The sequence below is a fragment of the Lissotriton helveticus genome, chromosome 2_1 (genome assembly GCF_964261635.1).
Source record: "Lissotriton helveticus chromosome 2_1, aLisHel1.1, whole genome shotgun sequence".
Classification (NCBI taxonomy): domain Eukaryota; kingdom Metazoa; phylum Chordata; class Amphibia; order Caudata; family Salamandridae; genus Lissotriton; species Lissotriton helveticus.
The window spans coordinates 1,415,883,196-1,415,900,925 of NC_136059.1; the positions used below are offsets into that span (position 1 = coordinate 1,415,883,196).

Sequence of the window (17,730 nt, forward strand, 5' to 3'; positions counted from 1 at the left end):
ATTTGAGCAGGTGATAAATGGGAGTGCTGTGTGGGGGCAGTGGTTTGTGGGATGATAATGGGGAACGCTAGGCTCTTGAGTTGCTGGGGAAAGCATTGCATAATCCTCCTTCTGCCAGGGTTTGGTGGGGACTGGCCTGAGCCTCTGCTCCCTACGTGCTCAGAAAACCTGGTGCTTCTACTTGGCTTGTAAAGCAGGATGTGGGATCATAAGGACATTCAGAATTTTCCTCTGGTAATAACATTCAAGCCACTCATAATGAATGTATATGTTCGTGCCATTCTGCAAACCAGGTTGAAATATAATTTTCAGAGGCACTGAAAAATGGTGGGTGCAAATTATTATTAGTTTCCTAGCCACCGGGAATTATTTTTGATTGCCCTCCATTCTTTGTTTTTCAGCTTAATTGTGTCTTGAAGAAGGGAGCAGCAGTAGAGATATCAGTCTTGCTGATGTCTAATTAAGCTGTTAGACTGAATTGGTAGGCTACTTCCCATATTCATAAAAGCACTAGCAATGCAAGATGTATTTTGTTCGTCTCATTGAAGCACAATTTTTTCAGTAGAATGAAAACATAATCTGTACTTAACAGAAATAATCAACAAATATTGTGTATCTTTCTTTCAGGAGAAACAGAAATCCCAGCAGGTACAGTGAGTCACGTGCATATGTTGATAAGAAAAAGGATAAGATTCAGCCGCTCCTTCAACAAGCCTACATTCCATTTTACAGCAGTGGGACCCTGGTGTCAGAAATAAGGTACGTGTGCCCTATATGTGTACCTGTAGTTGTTGTTCAATTGCAATTTTTAAACACATACGTCTGCTATCGACATCTAGCCGGAGATTCCTCACCTGTGAATTTCCCAGCCTTCAGAATGGATCTGGAAGATTTTTCTTCACGCAATACCCTTGTGCGCCGATAGGTGGCGACGGTCATTTTCACGTGACATGTTGTCACCTCCTCTCCACTGTTGTGACTTCCACGTCACCTATTTAGGTGCCACCTCGGCACTCAGACATTAGTTCTTTTCTTTCCGCACGTGTTAGAGCAGGTCCATGAACAGAGCTTCCGCTCTGTCACTTTTTGACAGGCTTTTTTTGACATTTTGTCAACCTTTTAGGTGTTCAAGAAAAAGAGGAGCTTTAGAGGGAAAAGCCAGTCAATAGGTCGCCCTCCACTCAGTATGCAGCAAAAACACAATGACCTAGACTGTAGAAGCACATATGAAAATGAACCCTTCTTTTTGAAATATTTTGTTCGTTGCTATTCTTTAGCAAACATAACTCCCCTTGTTACATCATTAATTGGGGTAGCCAAAATATCTTGGGTTGGTGCTTAATTCAAAAAATTGCCTGATTCTCATACAACAATAAAATACAGTTGCGAGACCAATCATACCACACTTAATCTCGTGACAAAAACTAATATAGTGATAAACCGAAAAAAGTGGGTGAAAGCGAGATGGCACCTCACGGGCGCACCACCAAGCGGGGACCTGACTGGTACTCGTCAGGACTGCCCTGTTGTCATCATCGGTACCATCAAGCTTGGAGCAGAAAATAGTGTCCAAATGCACAAAAGAATTGTGCAGGAAAAAGTGCAGTGAACAGAAAACAAAAGGACCAAAATAGTGTCAATCAACACCTTAAAACACTCATAACACAACACAGACACACTACTTTTATTCAATTTCTTGTGTTGTGTATGGAAAAAATAAAAGAAAACAAGTAGAGATGGTTATCACCTATTCAACCATTCATACTTGTACTTGCCGACATGTTTCATTGCCTAGTGAACTTGTAGGCAATTTCATCAGGGCGTCAAATATATTAAAGCCACTGCAGGTGGACCCACATGTCTTCGCAACCTCAACAGGCCATAGGTGCTCCTACCAGCCAGACGGGACGAGGTTGTATTTTTAAAAAAATTGATAAAACAAATCGCAACAAGTCGATTGTTCACTTCTCCCTTTGCGAGTGCGAGCAGTGAAGAAGCGGCTGCTGTATCTCAGCCGTGCCGGCACGGGCTGAGATACAGCAGCCGCTTCTTCACTGCTCGCACTCGCAAAGGGAGAAGTGAACAATCGACTTGTTGCGATTTGTTTTATCAATTTTTTTAAAAATACAACCTCGTCCCGTCTGGCTGGTAGGAGCACCTATGGCCTGTTGAGGTTGCGAAGACATGTGGGTCCACCTGCAGTGGCTTTAATATATTTGACGCCCTGATGAAATTGCCTACAAGTTCACTAGGCAATGAAACATGTCGGCAAGTACAAGTATGAATGGTTGAATAGGTGATAACCATCTCTACTTGTTTTCTTTTATTTTTTCCATACACAACACAAGAAATTGAATAAAAGTAGTGGGTCTGTGTTGTGTTATGAGTGTTTTAAGGTGTTGATTGACACTATTTTGGTCCTTTTGTTTTCTGTTCACTGCACTTTTTCCTGCACAATTCTTTTGTGCATTTGGACACTATTTTCTGCTCCAAGCTTGATGGTACCGATGATGACAACAGGGCAATCCTGACGAGTACCAGTCAGGTCCCCGCTTGGTGGTGCGCCCGTGAGGTGCCATCTCGCTTTCACCCACTTTTTTCGGTTTATCACTATATTAGTTTTTGTCACGAGATTAAGTGTGGTATGATTGGTCTCGCAACTGTATTTTATTGTTGTATGAGAATCAGGCAATTTTTTGAATTAAGCACCAACCCAAGATATTTTGGCTACCCCAATTAATGATGTAACAAGGGGAGTTATGTTTGCTAAAGAATAGCAACGAACAAAATATTTCAAAAAGAAGGGTTCATTTTCATATGTGCTTCTACAGTCTAGGTCATTGTGTTTTTGCTGCAACCTTTTAGGTGTGTAGGATGTCCAAAAAACACTTCTTGAGGGTGGTTGCCCAATGCTGTCAGACATTTTCGTTTGTGGGGAACTGCACTCTTTTGCAAACTGTGTCTCTGCAATTAGCTTTCCTCCCACAGAGGAATTTCATTACTTCCTGTTGAAACACTGAGTTCAACAGCCTAGGATGCGAATGGGAGTGACCAGGGACCTGCTTCCTATAGAGAGATTTCTGCAGGCCGGTGGCACGGCTAAAGGATGCATCTCAGTTCTCTATTCTCTCCTCCTGTCAGCGTGTCCCTGTAAACCCCAACGTCATATAGCTTTTTGGGAGAACACCCAACAGACCCCTATAACGGAAAAACAATGGTGTTCCCTATATAAAGGCATCGCTAAATATAATCGCTCTATGTTTCTAGGGGAATCCCACTACAAGATCATGTATGATTGGTATCTCTACCCCCAAAAACAACATACCCTTTTCCCGAACACGTCGGACCGATGTTGTCGGGGTTGTGGGTTGCTGGGGGATTTCCATCACATCTGGTGGGACTGTCAGGTGGGACTGCCCTGCCATCCAGCCCTTCTGCAAGGAGATCTTCTCCCAAATCAGACAGATTTTGGGCTACCCAATCACTGACTCTCTAGAGTACATCCTACTTGGGCGACAGGACCCAAAGTTGAACCACCAAACTGTGGGGTATCGTTCTATTATGTGGCTGTGTTTGGGGACATCCAAAATGGCAGTGGCAGCGGCTTCAAAGAAACCGGAGGCCACCTCCCTGAATCAAAGGCATGCATGGCATTCTCTGGCCCTAGAGCGTATGTCTGAGATTATGAGGAACTCCCGTAAAGGGTTTGACTATATTTGGAGTCCGTTGGTGGGATAGCTCTTGGAGGGCTTGCCCCTATGTGCCAGTGGTCCTAGACTGCAGGCCCTGCATCTCTTTCAAACTTAGCGCAATCAACTCCAGTTGTAACTCCCCCCGTGGATGCTGGTCTTGGGGCGCTGGCAACTCCACGCTTGTGTGGATCTCCCTGCTCCCCCCCTTGTCGGGGTGGGAGTTCTCCTGGCCTTCTCCTTGGTTGGGCTTTGCCCGCTTCATGCTCCCCCAAGATCACTGTGGCTAATAAGTAACACAGAAATGTTTGTGTTCTTTATTTTGGTTGATTCTGTTGGCTCTCATTAATATTTGCAAAGGTGCCTTGTGAGAAATGGGGTTGATATTCGACGTATGTAAGCTATTAATGGGGTGAAGTTGCACCTGATTCTAGTAAAGATATCGCTGAGAAGTTGGGGGGAAGATGTGTTATATCTTTTGCTATCTAATGATCTTGGCTTGTGGCAAGACTATGTTGAGCCTCACAAGTTGTATAATTGTATGTTCTGTGCTTTTTGGGGAAAATTCAATAAAAATAATTTGACACAAAAATGACTTCTTGATTTAACTTGTGCTGCTCCAGTCACCGCCCCATGTCGGTAACAAATCCACACCTGGTTTGTCTTTCATGCCTGGGGCACGACCACAAATTGAAGTTGTGCTCTGAATGCAAGGCCATGGCTCCAAAAGCTCTGAGGGAGCGCTCCCTAATGCTACTTGTGGGCCGGTGCTCAGCACAGCTGTTTACTCTCCAGAGGTCACGTTCCCTGTCCCGGATGAGAGGAAGGTCCGTGCACCGCTCCGGGAGCCCTACGTTTTCATCCTCCCACTCGAAGTCTTCGAGTCGGTCAGGTAAGAAGCATAAAAAACACAAGAAGTCAAAGCGGGCTTCGACTTCCCCCATTGGTCGGCTGTTGTGATGGAGGAGCCTCTGCGTTCCAGGCCTCATTCGGCTAACCTGTGCCAGGGTCAGCTCCGCACTTCCCTGCCTTCCCAGGAGCCAGAGCGTCCCCCCACCCAGCTCAAAGAATTTTATGACACCATGTTCCTCATATTTGGGCAGCGTGACCCTCCCGGTGCACCTTCACGCCCCGGAGGCTTAGAAGGGGCTCCAGCAGGTTCTGCACTGGTGGCTCCAGCGCCGATGACCCCCCATGGATCCTGTATTGGATTCGGACCAAAGCCAGTCGTGCCTTGCTATCTTCCCCAGTGCCGGGCCCCACACCGAGACTTCAGATGCCAGCGGCGCCAGCCCCATTCTCATCACCAACGTCCCAGAGCCCGATCAGTGCCTACAGACACCACTTCCACCGTTGACAGAACCCTTTGGTCCTAAATTGGGTCCTCACTCTTATTCTGAAGGGCTAGGAATAGAAGAAGATTAAGAGAGGCCACTTGATCCTTTACAAGTCAGCCAGAGCACAAAATGGACTTGCACAAGGAATTGGATGGGGAAAGTGGTCTGGACACCTCTCCAGATTCTGGTCTGTTTTCTCCCCTTACCATGGCTACGGAGGAGGGAGCTTCATGCAATATTATGGTGCAAAGGTGAGCTGGGGTCTTGGACATTCAACTGCCTTCTGTGGCAGTCAAGACAAACATCTTGACGGACGTCCTGCCGCCGGTGTCTCCTCCTCTAAACCCTTCCTGCCTTCCAATGACGTCTTGACTGATGTCCTACTGGGAACCTGGTCCAAGCCCAGTACAGGAGCTCCTGAGAAAAGGAAAATTGCCCGCTGTCATCTCTTTGCACCAGGTGACCCAAAGTTCCTCACCGACCACTCTACTTCTGAATGCTTGGTGGTCCGCACACCTGGACAAGGAATCCAAGAGGCTGGATAGTTGGGGCAAGAAAATATTTTCCTCTGCCAGCCTTGCATTGTGGTCAGTGAATATTGCTTGCCTATTGAGCCATTACTCTCACTCCTTGCGGGTAACAGTTCCGCAAGTGCTGCCACAGGTCCTAGAGGAGGCCCGTGCCATCCTCTTCCAAGTAGTATCAGACAGGAGAGATGCAGCAAAGTTTGGCTTTTGTTGTGGGCATGACGCGACCGACTCTCTGGCCAGAGAAATGTCATCGATGGTGGCTGTTTGAGGCCGCGCCTGGCTGAGAACTTGTGGCTTATCTAGGGATGTTCAGGCTTCACTTATGGACATGCCCTTTGATGGCACTCATCTCTTCGGAGACAAAGCAGACATAGCCATAGAGTGCTTTAAAGACTCACAGGCTACGGCCAAGTCCTTGGGCCTCTCAATAAGCCTGTCTGCTTTTCACCACTTTTGTGGCTACGGAAGGGGCTTCCAGCTGCTCCAGCCATGTTCCAGCCATACTCCAACCACAAGGCAGCGCAAGTTCAGCAACGTCCGTGTGGCTGAGGGTGCTGCTCCTTCTGACCTGGGGTCGGGTCAGTTCACCACCCCTGCCCCCTCAGCCCCCAAACCCTCCTAATCTGGCTCTTCAAGATCGTGAGCGGCCAGTTGGTGGCAGAATCAGCCATCACCTCCACCACTTGCAAAACATCATGTTGGACAGGAGGGTTCTTCAGATAGTTTGAAGTGGCTACGCCCTCCTCTTTGAGACTACCCCTCCCTTCATGCCTCCAGCTTATGACCAACTGACGGAGGATCACCTGGCTATGCTTCAGGAGGAAGTCATGACTCTCTTGGTCAAGGGAGTCTTAGAGAGGTTTCTGGTGCCACAAGTCGACTGTGCTTGCTATTCCGGCTACTTTCTCGTCCAGAAGAAGGAAAAAGTCCTGCACCCTATCCTAGATCTGCAAGCCTTCAAGTATTTCCTCTAAAAAGAAAAGTTCAAGATGTTCATTCTAGCTCTGGTCTTGTCTGCCCTGGATGCAGGAGACTGGATGGTAGCATTGGACTTGCAGGATGCCTATTTTCACATGCCCATCTCGCCTGCCCAATGGCGTTACTCTCGGTAGACCATGAGCACTTTCAGTTCACAGTGCTCCCCTTTGGGTGTTCACCAAGGTTATGGTGGTGGTCGCAGCTCATTGGCGCAGATCAGGGGTACCAGTCTTTCCCTAGCTCAATGACTGGCTGTTGCAAGCGAGTATGCTCCAGGCTCTCGTCGACCACCTCCAGGCTACAGTGAACCTTCTGCACTCAATGGGGTTCTCTATCAACATGCCAAAGTCACACCTGACTCCCTCTCATATGCTTCTTTTCATCTGAGCTCTTACGAATATGGTGCAGTTTTGAACCTGTCCTCCCTGAACGGCGAGTCCAGGATATTCAGGCTATGATACTGATGTTTCCACATCTATCCTGGATTTTGGTGAGAATGGCTCTGAGACTGCAGGGCCTCATGGCCTCCTGCATCCTGCCAGTGACATATGCCAAATTTGCATATGCAGGTTCTGAAGTGGGTATATGGGGAATGTCTCCAACATTGGCCAGATGTCAGAGAGAACTGCACAGGACCTGCAGTGGTGGCTAACAGACCGCAATTAGGTCAGAGGCAGGCCCCTCTTCCTTCCCAAACCAGACTACACAGTAGTGACAGGTGCATCACTCCTGCAATGGGGAAGCCATCTGGGAGAGCTGGAGATCAGAGGACTCTGGTCTCCGGCAGAATTGGGACCCCAGATCAACTTGCTGGAGCTCTGAGCGATTAGCTTGGCATTGAAAGCCTTTCTTACTCCAATCAAGGGGAAGCTGGTTCAAGTGTTCAAGGACAACATCTCTACCATGTGGTACTGCAAAAACAGGGGGTAGTGGGGTCCTGGGCCCTTTGTCTAGAGGCCCTGCATCTCTGGACATGGCTGGAACAGCAGTGCATTTCCTTGGTGGTTCAACAACTGGCAGATTTTCTGAATGCCGGAGTGGAGAAACTCAGCCATCGATGCCTATCGGATCATGAAGGGCGTCTCCATCCGGAGGTGGCACAAGGTCTCTTTCAGCAGTGGTGAGAGCCTTGGTTAGAGCTGTGTAAGATCTGTTCACCTCCACCGAGAACACACAATGTTAGCAGATTTGCACGCTGGAGTTTCTAAGTCAGAACTCACTCTGCTACGCTTTTCGTCTTGAGTGGGGCTTAGGCCTCCTGTAACCCTTTCTGCCAATACCACTCCTGTCCAGAGTGTTCAAGAAGATCCTGAGCAACAGGGCTGAAGTCATTCTGTGGCTCCGAACTGGGCAAGGAGAGTCTAGTATCCCAAACTTCTCCAACTGAGTATCGATCCTCTGATCAGGTTGCCCCTTCGGGAGGATCTTCTGTCGCAGCAGCAGGGGAAGGTCATCCACCCGAACTAGTCAACTCCACGCTTTCTTGCGGCACCAGTTGATACCATTCTACCTTCCTCCTGAAGTCTGTAATGTTATTTTGTCAGCCAAGTGTCCCTCTACCAAAACCGTGTACACCTGCCAGTGGCACACATTTGTAAACTATTGTACAGAAAGATCTATTGATCCTCTTTCCGCTTCCCTCTCCCAAGTCCTTCTCTTTATTTTGACACTTGTCCAGCAGGGCTCTGCTCTGGGAACTCTCAAAGGGTGCCTTTCAGCCCTGTCTGCCTTCTTGAGGCTGCCAGACCAAACCTCTTTATTTAAGTCTCCTATTGTAAATTAATTTCTTAAGGGGCTTGTACATATGTTTCCACCTCACCTTTCATCATGCCTCAGTGGGACCTTAATTTGGTTAGAACCTTCTTGATGTGTGTTCAGTTCGAACCTCTGCACCACTGCCGCCCCTGGCTGCTTACCATCATAACAGCCTTTCGACAGGCAATAACTTCTGCCAGGAGGGTGAGCAAATTGGAGGCTCTGTCCTCTAAGACATCTTAACTTACCATTGTCCCTTATAAGTTGGTACTTTGCACTAGGGCCTCATTCTTACCGAAAGGGGTAACACCATTCCACATAGGGCAATCAGACACCTTGCCCACTTTCTATGCTTCTCTGCACCCTTCTAAAGAAGAGGAGCTACTCTACCCTCTGGCCACAAAAAGAGAATTGTCATTCTACCTTATCTACACTAAAGAGTTCCGGTTGAACAAACAACTCTTTGTGGGGTACGTTGGACCAAAGAAAGGTCATGTAGTGCAGAAGAGGACTATCTCACGATGGGCCATCTTCTGCTTCAAAATTTGCTATGCTCTGGCCAAGAAGCAACCTCCTGGAGGTGTAAGAGCTCAATCCACCAGAGCTACGGCTGCTACCTTGGCATTGCAACGTGGTATTCTAGTCCTTGTCATTTGGCAGGTAGCAATGTGGGCATCCCTGCACACGTTTACCAAACACTACTGCTTGGACAGTCAAGTTGACAGGGACGGCCTTTTTGGCTACACTGTCCTGCTGGACTTCCTGGTCTAAATTTGTGTGCAGTCCCTCAAATGGACAAGTTACTTACCCTCTACAGTAGCTGTTAATATAAGCAATGCGTCACGAGAAGGCGACACATTATCTCAATTACTTTTTCTTGGTCACGGACTCCCATTCCGCGGACTGCCAGCAGCTGCTGGTAAGTTTCCTGGAACTCATAGAGGACATGGGGGTTCCTTTGGCCCCCCAAAAAACGGTGGGTTCAGTGACCACCAGATCCTTTCTAGGACTGAGTTGGATTTTCTGACCATGATAGCATGCCTTCCATTGGACAAAAAAATTGAAGATTCAGGTATTTTAAGACATGTTACTAGCAAAACATAAGGTCACAGTCTGAGAAGTACAGTTGCTTTTAGGTCACCTCAATTTTGCCTGTAAGATTGTATGGGCAGGCAGGACATTCTGCAGGAGGCTGGGCTTGGTGCTATCAGGGCTTTGTCTCCCAAACCATCATGTGAGATTATCTGCAGGGGTGAAAGCAGGTCTGCAGTTGAGCAAAGTTTTTTGGATTCCTTTCATGGCATCCAATCACAGCAACACAAGCTTTTGATTTAGATGTTCAGATGTATTCCTATGGCTCAGGCAGCATAGGTATTTGATTGTATTGGCAGGGTTGCTGGTGTGCAGAGGAATTGCCTGATTGTTGGAAACGAGGGGAAAAGAGTATAGCATTTCTGAAGTTTTTCTACTAGGCGTAGCTGTCACACTGTGGGAACATTTGCTGCAACATATGAAAGTACTCTTTCAGATAGATAACATGGCAGTGGTTCAGGTAGTAAACAGGGAGTCAGCAAAAGGCACGCAGGTCCTCAAGTTGTTGAGAAAAGAAGAGGAGGTTTGCCATCTGTGGCATGGGGCTAGAAGCTCATGGCACGAGGGGGAACATTGGAAGGGGCTGTGTTCGAACACCACTAAGGGGATTGAGTCACTTTTTTTCAATTGTTAGCAGTCTTGAAAAAGACAGTAACAAAGCTGGGGCTGGTGGCTACGGAATTTGCCAGTTATTCTTTCAGTATTGGCGCAGCAACGGAGGCAAGTAAGAGGAAGAAGGTCTAGGGAGCAGATAATGGGGTTGGGTAGCTGGTCATCAGACTTTTTCTACAGGTACATCAGGACTAGTGAGGGGGTAGAAGGTGAGTACTATCTGGATGATGGGTTCACACTTTGTTCTTTTTCAGGTTCGGTTCTAGGCTCGTTGGCTGATGGTTTGTCGGTGTGAATTATTGGACATTCCTTCATAAAGTGGGGACCAGGGCAGCAGGGAGGAGTGCTTGGGGTAGGAATTTGGGGATTCAACACAGCTCTTTGACAATTGGCTGGTTTGGTAAGGGTGGCATGAGATGAAAGGAGTTGTTACCCAAATTTAATATGATTATGCTGAGTAAGACTTGCCCGGACATTCTAATGATTCTTTTAGGATAGAACCACATGGTGGTGGAGAAGGGATTAGCACTCTTTTAGCCAATGAAACAGGATTTGAGGGTGATACTATTGCAATAGTCAGTCTGTTGTATGGCATGGACAGAGTTTATACCTAGGAGATGTAGAAGAGATGAGTCATTTTTGTAGGGATGAGGGCCAAGGCAGGATTCAGCACATTAACGTGCGCTACAAGGAAGTAGAGTTTTTCAGGGACAATGGTGTACATCTGTCAGAAAGCTGGATAAGATTATATTGGTTGGAGCTGAGAGAGTTTTTTGTTAGGATCTTGAAGATAGAGGAGTGAGTATTTCTTGTTGGGGGAGTGTCAGAAAAAGTCAGGCGGGTGCCTTTTTTCTGGTGGCTGTTGGCCCACGAGTTTGCAGGCCTTCACGTAAGGTTATTTTGATTTATATAAGCTAAGCGGGCACAAAAGGAGGTTCTCAGACGCCCTGGAGTTAAAATGTTACGTCATAGGGATAACAAGCTGAGCACAGGTAAGTTAGGTCACTGCTAAGCTGAAGGGGAAGTTTAAAGTAAGACAATCGAAGAATGTACAGTAGGTTATCATGTTCAAGTTTGAAGGGTATGTATACGGGGTAGGATTAGGGGAGGGGGAGGAGGAATGTAGGTGTTTTAATATATTGTGAGGCTTTATATGAAATGCATCTGTTTCAATAAGGCGGCCTTTTCCACACATGCAAGGAGTCAGTAATCTGTAATGTGCCCCATTTTACCCAATAAGGAACTGTAACAAATACATTTTAAATTGACTCAGTGGCAGTACTAAGAATCGACTTCCTTACTTAACCTCTAATAGTGTGTAAAGGTTTATGTGTATGCAATCTGAAATATATAGCAAGAACTCCGAAATGGAAATAGTAGTTCAAGGTGACTTTAAAGTATAATGTCAGTAAATATTAAGATTTGGTGCACTTCCTTCTCCCTAGCAGCCATTGAGATGTGACCAGGAATAGGTTTAAAAAAGCATTCTATTGAAATACTAGGTCAACACAGAAGCAGGGCTTTCTCTTTAGTTTTATGGCGGAACCGTTGCAAACTTTTTATGCAGTAAGTTATTGTGCAAAGAAGACCTAAAACAGAAAAAAATACCGGGTGACTTTAATTAATTCCAAATTAAATGTTGCATTTATTTGCACAACGTATAAATTAAACCATTTTTCCATAAAAGGATCCTTTAAAAAATAGGTACTGCCTTAAAGAATTTAGTATGAAATATCTACCTCTTTATGTTGAGAGAGCCACTGAGGATCTTGCAAAACATTTTTAACATAGTCTGATGCTGAGGGCTATACTGGTTGTTAAAGGCACTGAACCCATGTTATAGGCCTGAGCCACAGGCAAGAACCCATAATGCGGTAGAGGGCCTTTAACAACCAGGGTAGCCCAAGGTAGAAAGGATATAATGCCATGGAGGGTAGACTGTTCTAAATTAAAAATGGAGAAACAGAAAGACAAATATTGGAATGATGAAGCAGAAGGATTATACCAGATATTATTAGCCCTGAGCCACTTCATTGTCTTCAGTGGAGCTCCCAACATTCCAGTGTTAGACAAATAGTGTTTTAGTGTTGCTATTAAACTGTTATTCCTCTTTTCGTGGTGGAGGAATGTAATGACTAACCTACTAATTACTAACTTATTCCGCCTTAATCGAGAACCACCAGATTCACAATTGTCATTGTGCAAGACAACACCTGTGCAAAAATAATGCAGCATAGCAAACCTGAAACTGCTAATTTGCTGGGTAGTGTATAAATATTATATGTGCCAAATTGTTAATCTCTAACATTTACTTTTTACCAAATTTGCTAAATAATGAATGTTAAGTATTCACAATTAGTAACTGACTAATGATTGTTGTGGTAAATACTGATGAAGCAAGAGTAGATTGCATGTACAATGATAGTAAAATATCTGCATTGGGTACACGTATGTTTTGACAATGAATGAAACACTTTTGAGGCTATGTAAAGTGAAGCTTAATAACCGTGATGTCAGTTATAACTGGAGAACAAGTTGATTCTGGACAGTTATATTTATTTGACGATCAATTCTTTGAACACAGATTGCTCTGGGATATTACCCTCATATCTCATGGTAAATGTCCAGTTTGCTGCTCCAGGACTTTAGGCATTCTCAAATACCTTCTTGGTTTTCAAGTCCCCTCCAGAAGTTCACTGTATCTATTGTCTTTATTACTCCTCCTTATATGTGCGTATAACCCCACTAGTCTGTACAACAGAAAGCAAGAGTGAGGTGCAGAGAAAGAGGGAGTCCTTCTGGGCAGTTCCTTCTTCTCCTGGGACTCTATTCCTACTGCCATCTCACTCTGCTCTTCATAACAGAATGTCAAGACTGGTTCCTCCTTGAGTCTTGTGACTCATTTGTTAATTAGTGGTTTTGTATGTGAGGGTCAGATGACCACATACAAATTCTAGTATACCTGGTCGCAAAAAGAGGGAAGGGGTGGGTTCGTTCAACATGACAGTTAGACTACTACAGTCATAAACCAAGAGAGACCTCACGTGTATATCATTAACTTAAGTATTTATACAGAAACTACCAACAAAGCACGTCATCACAGGAAGAGATCTCTCTGCCATCTCATTTCTGATGCCTGAACTGCTTTCACTCTTAAAATATTTCTGAATCTGTGAGATTATTAGAGTCCACTGTCCTTACTACATACCAAAACCTTTCAGGTTTTAGATGCCTGTATGAGCTAATATGCTGTAATCACCAAGAGTCAAAATGCTTCGTAAATCTATGCCTTGGGCGGCAACCCTTTCCCAGGAAACAACATAAACAGAAAACAAGCATTTGTAATGTAATAGGTCTCGCATTTGCAAGAGTTTGAGCTATTGGCATAAATGATATTGTTTTTAGGTCTCGCCTAGGCAGCATATGCGCTATCTCTCCCAGACATCAAGTAATCTGTATGTTTGTGAAACTCTGCCCATTGCCGCAAAAATTGTCCTGCCGCTTGCCATTAGTTCAACTGTGGCATTGCTCTTCTTAGCTGCTTTTTTATTGGCTGTTGATTTGATACGTACTTCCGTTTATTCCAGAAGAAGCACCACCTAACTACAGTTAAGTTCCGCTGCAGGGCTGATTCGTTTAATGTATGGACTACTTTGTAGTTGTTTTATTGCTATAGTGGCAGGCGCGTGACAAGTGGATGCGTGTGTGTGTGTGTGCATGTTCGCCGGTATATTACTGAACCTGCAGGAATGAATGAATGGAGGATTTCACGCTCGCCACCAGCAGCCCATCAAGCATCCTAGGACCGGTTTTGGGCTTTCAGCCCTCATCAGTCAGGATAGCTTGACTCCAGTGGCCGGTGCAGGGTCAATACTGATTTGCATATGGCTGGGTCCAAACTGGAATGGCACAGTGAGCAAAAAAACAATGGATTTGGGCCCAGATCTCTGCACTGGTGTGAATGTATGACATTGTTCTGCATTCTGTCCATCAATTGTTCTTTTTGCATTGGTCACCCCGAGTGGGACGGGTATGCCCAGATGTGGGTCCCGTGCTCTCCATGCCACTGGAGTCAAGCTATCCTGGCTGATGAGGATTGAAAGTCGAAAACCGGTCCTAGGATGCTTGTTTCCCATCCAGGGAGGACCTGGCCTGGCAGTTGGGCTGGACTGTTCCCATTGGGCGCTGGGTCAAGACTGATTTACATATGGCTGGGTCCAAACTGGAATGACACTGTGAGCAAAAAAACAATGGATTTAGGCCCAGATCTCTGTACCGGTCTGAATGTATGACATTGTTCTGCATTTTGTCCATCAATTGTTCTTTTTGCATTTGTCACCCCGAGTGGGACGGGTATGCCCAAACGCGAGTCCCGTGCTCTCCATGCCACTGGAGTCAAGCTATCCTGGCGGATGAGGGCTGAAAGCCCGAAACCGGTCCTAGGATTCGTGTTTCCCATCCAGGGAGGACTTGGCCTGGCAGTTCAGGCTAGACTGTTCCCATTGGGCGCTGGGTCAAGACTGATTTGCATATGGCTGGGTCCGAACTGTAATGGCATGGTGAGCAAAAAAACTATGGATTTAGGCCCAGATCTCCATACAGGTGTGAATGTATGACATTGTTCTGCATTCTGTTCATCAATTGTTCTTTTTGCAAGCCCACTAGTAGCATTTGATTTACCAGCCCTGGTGCTCTCAGTGCACTTTACTGGGGCCTCACCAGTAGATCAAATATGCCAATCATGGAAACACCAATCAATAACATAATTTACAACAGGAGCACTTGCACTTATACTGAACAGCAGTGAGAAAGTGTGGAGAGACACTAAACCAGCAAAAACAGAGTCAAAACCGGGAGCTCAAAAAGCAAAAAGACAGGGGAAACACGCAATAAATCCCAAGTCTAACAGGAACAGAGAAAACGGTCTAGTCAGACATACAAGTCAGGATTGTGGGATCTACAAGCATCTAGGAGCGACCATTGTTGAGTCCACTGGGCGAACTGTCACTAGTTCTGATGGGCTAGTGCACTACGGAGTGGAGGATAGAAGCGATCCAGGGAGAGATCCAGAACATTATTATAGCCCCCCTCAATATCCACAGGATGGCCAACCATTGTGCAAGAACTCCAGATAGGCAGTCCAAAGGGCTCCTTGCTCTGTATTTGGCACGTATTTACATCCCAAAAGGTCTGGGTTACCAACTAGCCAGCTTTCAATCAACACATATCTACCTTTCCTATCACTGGACATTGGGTTTGGAAGGGTGTCCCTGGTCAAATCCATAATAAGGCTCCTCGTACATAGGAGGAATGTGTTGTACCACAGATCTGACCCCTCCAGGGCGTACTAAACCATTGGAGTTCACTATCAATAAGATGAGTCTCTCGTAGAAAACAAATATGTGCCTGCTGTCGTCTGATGTATGTATATATAAAGTACTGTCAATGCGCTGAGTGTAGTCTCCGCACATTTAAAGTCAGAAATCTAGTATTATGCTTCGGTCCATATGGTTCCACTGTAACGGATCATATTGACATGTGTATTGTATGTAGGGTAAACTGCCCCCTGCCACGCTCCCTGCCCCATCCACCCTTTTGTCCTTGTTCATGAGTGTAAATCTGCCTTGCCCGTGCTTTATGAGAGTTAACAGTGGGATATAACAAGTAACGCTCAAACAGAAACCAAAGCCTGCCGTCTAAGGCTGCACACCCAAACATATGCACTAAAAGCTAGTTCTTGAAATTAGAGAAGTGACAATTCACTGTGCAGTGACGAAAGGCGAAGTAGGGGTAATAGCCAGTAGATCCACCAACTATATCATGTTACACGTGAATGAAGTGGTACAGTATAATACTCAACAGGATATTTTTGAAAGGTTGGGGAATACCATAGTAAAGCAAGTCCTCTGCTGTTTGTGGTGTGACAGTTGGGCCAATCAAAAGCCCTCTGTGCCCATACTCCATTGAAGTTTTTTCATCATCATTTGCTGCCAAACTCGAGACTGTGCGATGTGAGAGCGTGGGCTTCCACAAGGCATGGGCAGCCTCCATGGCTATTTTTGACTCTGCGCAGTTCATTTCCAGAGGATAGTCTGGGGGCATCCCTTGGCTGTTTACGCCCCATTGCACTGGCCCCTTTGCTGTCTAGGTTGTGATGCTTGATTACTGTTGGGGGGGGGGGGCGATGGCTTCCCTCGAAGTGAGTTTCAACCCAGACCCAACCTTAATATGGATCCATGAAGAAATGTATTCGCTGTTCATGTATAATTCATAACTTTGCAGGAAACATCAAGAAATATTGGACACTCAGGTCTTGAAGGCAATGTTTCACTGGGAGGAAAGCGTTACGCTTTTACTGGGTTAGCAGAGTATAATCAGGGAAGATGGGAATTCGACTCTTCTCGTATTTGAGGGGTGAGGGCCTGTCTCTCTGCCTGCAGTATGGCATCCATGTCTTTATAGTGAAGTAGTTTCGCAATTATTGGACGTGGAGATGCTCCTGGCCGTGGCCTGCGTGCTAGTACTCCGTGGGCCCATTCCATGGAAAAGTGAGGTGAGAGCCCCTAGTGTTGGTGTAAATGACTTCACCCATTCTTCCAGAAAATCAATTATGGTTTGTGATCCCTCCAAACCCTCCAGCATACCCTCTACATGGATTTTATTTTGCCCGCTCTTACAGCACAATCTTGCTTTGTTTGAGTTTGCGGGGACCCCTGGTCTTGACAATCTGTTAAGAGGGACTTACCTCTGTTCTCTTTAATTCTACCCATGGTGCCAAATAATATTCACAGTTTCTATTGTGCATTTATATATTTTGCTGACTCTGCACAACTTTCCCAAATCATACCAGCTGCGCTTTTTTAAAACTTGTTTCAAATAGTGCACTCAGCCCTCTGCTGTGCCAGCACTAATCTTATTGACATCAGCTTTTTCTTACTAAACAGTTACTCTGGCTGCACGCTCTGTCTGCTTCAACGCCGGCCTTAACATGACTTATAACTGTTGTTGTATTCTTAGACGGCTGCGTTCTGTCTGCTGTAGCACCACTGTGCTTCACACTCCTGAGATGTTTCAGTGCTAGTATTAAGTCTGTTTTAATATCATTTCAATGCGCACTCTTCTCTTGCTATGCACACTTCTTAATCGTGCTCTGCCCACTGCAGGCCCAACTTTACATAATCTGCACTTTATTTCAATGCCAGCCACCAGCACGCAGAGTTTATTTATTTAATTGCGCTGTAGAGATAGGCATGGAAAGATCTGTAACTTGCAATGGGGCACGGCGCTTGTTTAACACCCCGCATTGTGTAGAAAGTGCAGCGATGTGCTTAATTGAATGCTTATAGTTTGTAGTTGCTTTACTGCACTCCCAGCTTTACTGCATTGGCAATTTTCTCGAGCTTCAGCGCCTACAATAATCTTACCAGAAGGAAGCGCCTTGTCAGGGTCAACGGGGATCCTCAATGCTTCGGGCAGCATTAAGCAGACAAATTGCCTCAGGTAGCATTAACAAGACAAATTTATTAGAGGTGCAGCCAAATATATTTGAGGTTTCACTGTACTACCAACTCAGTTTTCTTCTTACAGTCACTTACAGATGAAGTTACTGTTAAGCCGGCCTCCCGCTCTTCCCAGACGAATCAACTATAGTACAGCATCACTTAGAGAGCATAGCAATGTTATTTCATTGCGCCTACAATTCTTCTTTTGGGCCCGCCTTTTGGCCTTCCCAGCTCC

The 17,730-nt window shown here is 45.7% G+C and overlaps 1 protein-coding gene across 2 annotated transcripts in view; it reads left to right on the forward strand.

Moving 5' to 3' along the window:
- LOC144818693 (coiled-coil domain-containing protein 17-like) overlaps nt 1-17,730 on the forward strand; it is an 874,964-nt gene that overhangs the window by 457,873 nt on the left and 399,361 nt on the right. For both annotated transcript variants that reach the window (XM_078676346.1, XM_078676347.1), the window contains one exon: nt 628-759. In XM_078676346.1, the coding sequence (XP_078532472.1) occupies nt 628-759 (132 nt within the window). The remainder of the gene's footprint in view (nt 1-627; nt 760-17,730) is intronic.